This window comes from Gossypium raimondii, chromosome 10, assembly GCF_025698545.1.
Source record: "Gossypium raimondii isolate GPD5lz chromosome 10, ASM2569854v1, whole genome shotgun sequence".
NCBI classification, from domain to species: Eukaryota; Viridiplantae; Streptophyta; class Magnoliopsida; order Malvales; family Malvaceae; genus Gossypium; species Gossypium raimondii.
This window is the reverse complement of record NC_068574.1, coordinates 22329100-22336109: the sequence shown is the minus strand read 5'-3', so window position 1 is coordinate 22336109 and position 7010 is coordinate 22329100. Positions and strand designations below refer to the sequence as shown.

At 32.2% G+C, this 7010-nt stretch overlaps 1 protein-coding gene across 1 annotated transcript; it reads right to left on the bottom strand.

The window, feature by feature from the left end:
* Positions 1-1812: 1812 nt before the first annotated feature.
* Positions 1813-5931, bottom strand: LOC105776612 (uncharacterized). Its single transcript, XM_012599367.2, has 7 exons — positions 5651-5931; positions 4884-4993; positions 3949-4098; positions 3609-3844; positions 3035-3145; positions 2642-2686; positions 1813-2289 (listed from the first exon to the last, which is right to left on the bottom strand). The coding sequence occupies exons 1-7, from the start codon at positions 5751-5753 to the stop codon at positions 2130-2132; spliced, it is 915 nt and encodes a 304-aa protein (XP_012454821.1). The 5' UTR covers positions 5754-5931; the 3' UTR covers positions 1813-2129.
* Between the last annotated feature and the right edge of the window lie 1079 nt (positions 5932-7010).

Sequence of the window (7010 nt, the reverse complement as noted above, 5' to 3'; positions counted from 1 at the left end):
ATGTTTTAATCTTGAATTGCGAAAATATATTTCTTTTTGGATGAACATTAAAGATATAAAGAATGAAATTAAGTTACAATTTTTATGAGGGTGATTTTTCTTCTCCATATTTGGCGGATAAATAATGGAAAAAAAACACACGAAGTTTTGGATTGATGAATGAATTTCGATTTTTTTTTTTTTGCAATAATTGGTAGACTTAGAAGATTAATTATTAGTTGAGGTAAAACCATGTTTATAATGAATTTGAATAGTGCTATGCATGACTAGCTGTGTTATTAAAATGACGTGAGTGTAGAAATTTTTTGAAATTATGATGTTCTATGTGTATACATTGTGTGAACTTAGATGAACAAAAAGATATGTTTGCTTAAGGGCAATGGTGATAGAAAATGTATATAAGTTGTGTGATATTTGATCAAGGTATTAAAACTGTAAACGATATTTGAATGAAAAGAAGGAAACTTGTATAAGAGAGGATTTGTAAATTGAGCCTATCTCAATAAATCTATTAATGAGAGAGAGAGTTATTTCTCAAAAACACTAGTTATTACGATTAACCATGAAAATTGTGATTTTGTTTAAAGAAGAATCAATTGAGGTATGAAATTTGTGATATATGTTTCTTTATTGTATGTAATGAGGCAAAGATTGGAATTAGCATAGTGAAATCAAATATATTCATCGCATGAAGAGAATTTTTCTTTATTGTACCTATGTTTTAACTTGTGTAGACATAAAAAATTGATTGATTAATATATATATATAACCCAAAACTTGAGGTAACAAAATCGAAACTTTAATCAACAAAACACATCCTCATTAAATTCACAAACTGCATACTACGAAAAGGCAAGCATCAACCTATCCTCCCCAAAATACATCCCAAGGAGGCCACTTTCTTAAACAAAGTTGGCTAACTTCTTTACTCAACTTACCACCACTTCGTTGCTATGAGTTTTATTCATTAAACTAATTGGATTAAAATAAGTTCAAATCGTATTTTTCACACATTTAGAATTTATTTTATTTTTTATTTTTTTTTAAATTTAAAAATTTAATTCCAATTATAAGTACAATAAAATTATTTTGATAAATTTGTTGGCATAACATTTTTTTAAATATTTACTTGATAGCAATGTAATCAATAATATGACATCATAATAGACATAAATTTAACAAAAGAATATTAACAATTAGATTTGTATTTTAAATTTAAAAAAAACTAAATTCCAAAAGATTTTGAAATATATTTTAACTTTTAAATTAAGTTGGTAAAATTTATTAAATATGAAAATCAGTAATATATATCACTTTTCAAAAACAAAATTTTTCATTTTAGTGATGCGTGATTTATTTTTCTTTCATCAATGTATGATTGTAATCTAAAAAATAGCGTGTGAATTGATTGTTTATTTTAATTTTTAGATACTATTTTATTAAATTCATATCATGATATATAAATTCATGGAGTTTTTTTTTTTTAATAATAGTATAGATCAATACTAATTATTCAATAATAGAACTTCAAGCTTAATTTATTAGATTCAGACGTTTACAACTCTTTCTTTTACCCTTAAGCTAAAGCTTTCTTTGTTATGAAGAATTATGGCTCATCATAATTCTAATGGTTTTGCACTACAATTTTCTATCTTATTTATTAAAATTATACATTTTATAATTCTACAATATATCAATTAAATTATTATATGTCAATTTTATTTTTGAACAATTAATTATTTGAATATAGAAAACCTTTAAACCCTTGAATTCATATTTTTTTCTTCTTATCTTTTACTTGCAACAGAGGAGTTAAAACTACTAAAATAAATTGAAAACCAGTAGTAGCATAGGTACAAACAAAACTAAAATCTGGATCCTATTGCTACTTACTTATTGACACACTGTTCTAATAATCAGCAAGCAAATGCATTAAATACCAATCATTCTCTCATGAATGAATATTGTTCGTTACGTTATCATTATCTTTCATCTGGATTTGAATATGGCGTTGGACAATGTAAATATTGACCATGCACACTGAAACGGGGGCAGGAAGGAGCTAGGGTTTTTCCTTTTTCTGAATTAATGGAACTAGGGTTTAATTGGGATTAGAGAGGTACCGTTTGCTATAAAGCGATTGCTTGTGGGTAGCATTCGCTAACCTCCATTTCCAAGGAGCTCCAAGTTTGTTTGCATCTTCCCCATTTCGACTGCAAGCAAGCCAAGAATGTCTCCGCCCATGCCTCATTCCTTCCTCTCATGCTCAGTTCATAGGGAACTGAAAAACTGCGTAAAAATACATTGATGTAATCTTGAATATAAAAGATCAGTTCTAGCATGATGCATATGTGTGTGTGTGTGTCGTTGCTGCAACAAAGAATGCAGCTTCTACAGAAACTCGTTTCCAATCATTAAAGTCTACAACTGAGTAACATCTACGTATAATATCCAAGCTTTCCATTGTAACAGTCGAATTTGGGACTGGCAATCACTAGAGAATCACAAGTTTGTCGCTCCGGAGCCCTTGTGCCACCCCAGGGAGCAAGGCAAAATGTAATGGTGTTTCTCTTCTTGCTCTCTCAAAGAATGTAATTAAAACTTACCTGGAGACTCTTACAAATTACTATAAGGAACTTACCTCATTAATTCTTCTGGTTGGGATCCTTTATTGGGGGCACTCGTCCTGCAATAATTCAAAATTTTAACATGAATAAACCATTAGCTTTATGTCGTTTATAGCAATATATCAGATAAGGAATCTGCATTCTTGAGGACACAAGTTGGGAAAGAAACTCATGGTGATCCTCAAAAGTTGAACCTACATACCATACATTTTAACATATTCATTCAGATACTGAGGAATATATTTACTCCAATCCGATTCCTCCATATTATACTAATTACTTCACTTTCTTTCTTTGTAAGCTTCAAAATTTGGAGTTTTCAGACCAGATCAACCTTCTTAGGCAATTTCCAGGAACGCATGTACTTAGAGTTAAAAATTCTAAAGACAAGAATCGGAAAATCAAACCTTGATACCAAAATTTTGTAGATGCGAAGAAATTTTGTGGAAAGGTTATATATAGCATCTTCAATATGATCCTTGCTAAACAAGTACACTATTGGATAACCAAGAAGCCATCTGCAACAGGATAGAAATCAAAGTCATATGTAAGATACCACAAAAGTAGAAACCACCTGCAGCAAATCAACATGGTTTTCGTAATATTATATAGTCAGCCGGCTTATATTATGCCAGGGAAACAATGGCAAGTCGCTTATGTAAGAACTTAGGAACAGAGAAAATTGCCCAAATTAGACGATGCCACCGACTTCTCAATGTGGACAGACCATTTTGGAGCACATTTAGATAGCCTATTATCAAAAGTTTGTACAGCGGTTGGCATCCACATCTGATGCATATTTAGATACGGGCATCAGGATATGATCCTCCAAGATTCCTCAAATTTCACTCAGACCCAAGTCCAAATAACATATATTTTTCTCAAAAAGCTGCATGTGTTTAACATAGTATGTGTTGGTATAGAGACATGATATACTATAGCTATAAATTATACAAATATGTAATGATATTAAAAGATTACCCATTTACAGTTGGCACAGTGACCTCGGTGTCATGCATGCAGCTGCTGAGATCCATAAGTACAGAGGACTGAGAACCAATCTGCTCGCTTAAGGATTTCGAATCTGCCATGGGTTCTGCCCTGTCAGGTGGCAAGAGATCATTTCTCATTCCTTCAAGAGGAAAATATAAAGAGAATAACTTCTGAATTGATATAAGCTGCATCCCTAGTAAACTTTTGTCGTCTAGTGTTCTCATCTGGAACAAAAATGTGAAGTTCTAGGTTCAGAAGGTAAAAGATGAATCCTTTAGACAGGACATAAAAAATTTATGGAAAGTTAAAGCACTTAGGACAGTTTTACCTTAGGAGGATCCTGTTCTAGATCCACAAATAGCAGTTCCACTTCCGAACTCAAGCTTGAACTCACATACTCAGCCATTTCTTTTACGTGTATCAAATATATCATATCTTCTATAACCATTACTCTTAGCTGTTCAAAAATGGTTGACTCCTGAATGAAATTATATTAGGAGAAAAGGCAATAACAAACATTATCAAAAGATGTAACAATTGTGTAGGGCATCTAGCACAGACATTTTCAATATGAAACCAGTATGAACACAAAAGTACATGGTGCACTATAACTAGAACCGTCTATTCGACAAATAGATATGATTGTAACTAGCAAGACTATTTATATGATGCAATATTACTGATATTTGACTATGCCTATGGGATTTTAGCTTACAATAAACCAAAAATATTCTTTGTCTGCAGCCACAAAATAGTAGGGTTTAAGTCAGTATACTTGCAAGGCATTTTTGATGGTTGATATCCAAAATATTATTATAAATCATTGATAAAGATGTATTCCAGGTTTTGTGAAAAAAAAAAAAAAAAGTGACTTGATTGTAAAAAGTTTGAAAAAGGATCTTACCACTTAGATATGAAAAGGATTAAATTAAGCAAATTTCTACAAATAATTTGATGGAAAGGTTTCGATCCCATAGTTTGTAAAACTGAAAACTGAGGACAAAAACAATTTACATATCCAAAAATGCCTACATATGTTCTTCATATCACTATGCAGTTCAATGAACGTACGGATCAAACAAGGCACAGAATGAGATGTAGTGTGATATAAACATCAATTAAAAAAAATTAGCTTGTTGAAAAGCGGATTCTAAACTTTAAATGCAAGAAAACCAGAACAAGCAATAAAAAGAAAGGTTGTAAGGACATATATATTCAAATTCTATTCCTCAAATAATCTATTGAATCAATGTGGAGTAAGACCTTTCGACAGTGCTCGAGAAATGCACAAAGATTTTCTTGCAGTTCAGGCATCTTCCCACCATAGTCAATCATCACAACTGGCCTCATTCTCGTGCAGACGGCCAGAACATCTGCCGAAGCATTAGCACCAAGTTATGATTGAAATAATTCAATTTTACATGACAAAAGATCAACTTCTAGAAATACCATAATTCTTTCGATTTCAATATGCGATAGGGCAGTTCATGGATACAATAGATGGGTTAGGACATTCTAGTTTTTGCACTACATGTCAAAAAAATTCCATTTGATTGTTGCTTTTGCATCTAGGCAACAACAAAATTCAAAATCATACTTCATCAAAATTGAACAAAGTGTTTAGCAGACATTTAATCTATTTGATCCATACAAATGCAAAATCATGTTCATTTTTGCTGAAGTATCAAATACACATTCGAAAATTGAGTATACTCATGTCGAACATGTACCCATATCCTATTCTTACCTCGACTGAGAGTAAATTAAATTGTCAAACCTTGATTTTGCAAAGGAAATGAAACAAATAACAATAAAATTCATGCTTTTCACCCACAAACCGAGTAAACTAAAACTCCTCTCTGCCTTTAAGCAATACAAAAAGTAGAAGTTTAGCTTATTTCAGCCTTCAGTTATTTAAGAAAACAAAATACCCAAAAAAGAAAACAGAGCGAAAAGGAAAAGTAGAGAAAACCCAGAAAGTGAAATATTGGAAGTAACCCAGAAAGAAAGAAGAGAAGCAAAAAAAGGACCTATTTGGAGACGACGCTTTGAAGAAGATTTAAGACGCCATTTGATGAGAGAGAGAGAGGCGTCCAACACCTTCAAGGTTTCCTCTACTTCAGCAACTTCCATCTCAAACCTCAAACCTTTTCAAGAGACTGTATTGTATCCTTTTACATTAAGAAGAGTGACAAAGTACGATTTGTCATATAAAGCACAACCGCTTCTTTCCCTTGTTATGATTCTTCAGACGTTAGAATTTGTGATTCCAAGAAAAGTTTCTTATCGGAAAGTGTTTGATTAAAATATGATTAAATGAACTTGGCAATAGGTATGAATTTTTTACGAGTTAAATATTTTTTAGGTCCCTAATTTTTTCACATTAGGGTCTCAAGTTTTTTAATTAAAGTTACGATTTAAATTTAGTAATTATAAACTCGATAGTATTGGGCTATTATTAAGTTTAGAGTCTAACTTAAATAATAATAATAAAAGTTTAAGCCCTAATATGAGAATAGTCGTCAAATTTAGGCTTCAAATAGTGATTTAATACTTTTTTTTTGTCCAAGTTAAGTTCTAAACTTGATAATTATTTATATGATCTAGATTTTAAGAAGTTCTTTGTGTCCCGCGATGTGAAATTTTTTGAGGATATTTTTCCGTGTTTGAATGAGAATGTTGCAACTATTGAGCCTGACAATGTTGCTTTGCCATATGGGAGACATAATTTTTTATACATATTTTGGTGAATCAAAGGTGTTGTAACCCACGAAAATTCCTCTGCTTGTTACTCCACAACCTTTGAGTTCGCCACCTGCGAGTTCTTCGGCACATGTGATATTTTTTTTCTTCCTCCAATGACATGATGGTACAAAGGGCTTTGGGTAATGATGCGCCTGAATTAGGACGACTGCATAAGGAGAAATTTCCCTCTATGAAGTTTCGAGATTTTGTCACTCATACCGTCATAAAGAAAAGTCCATCTCCCACCTCACCTGCTTCAGAGCCTTCATCAGGTACTTCATTTCTCATAGCGCATATGTTAATTGTGACAAATTTACTATGAAACACCGAAACTTTCTTGCAGCTATTATTGCAGGGGTCGCGCCACAGTCTTTTAAAGAGGATGTGAAGGATGCAGGATGGCATGATGCTATGCAAAAGGAGATTTGTGCTCTGGCGGATAATGACACTTGGTCTATGAAAACACTTCCTCCTGGAAAGAAAGCACTGGGTAGTAAGTGGGTGTACAAGATTAAATATAACTCCGATGGAAGTATTGAGAGAATTAAAGTTCTACTTTTTGTTTTTTGTAATCACCAGGTGGAAGGTATTGACCATAATGAAACTTTCACACCTGTGGCGAAAATGGTGATTGTTCGGTTTCCT

Coding starts and splice junctions, on each gene's coding strand:
- LOC105776612 (XM_012599367.2), bottom strand. CDS start 5,753: ATGGAAGTTGCTGAAGTAGAGGAAACCTTGAAGGTGTTGGACGCCTCT. Junction 2,687..3,034: donor TACAAAATTTTGGTATCAAG/GTTTGATTTTCC, acceptor GAATTATTGCAG/GACGAGTGCCCCCAATAAAG. Junction 2,290..2,641: donor CAACCAGAAGAATTAATGAG/GTAAGTTCCTTA, acceptor ATTTTTACGCAG/TTTTTCAGTTCCCTATGAAC.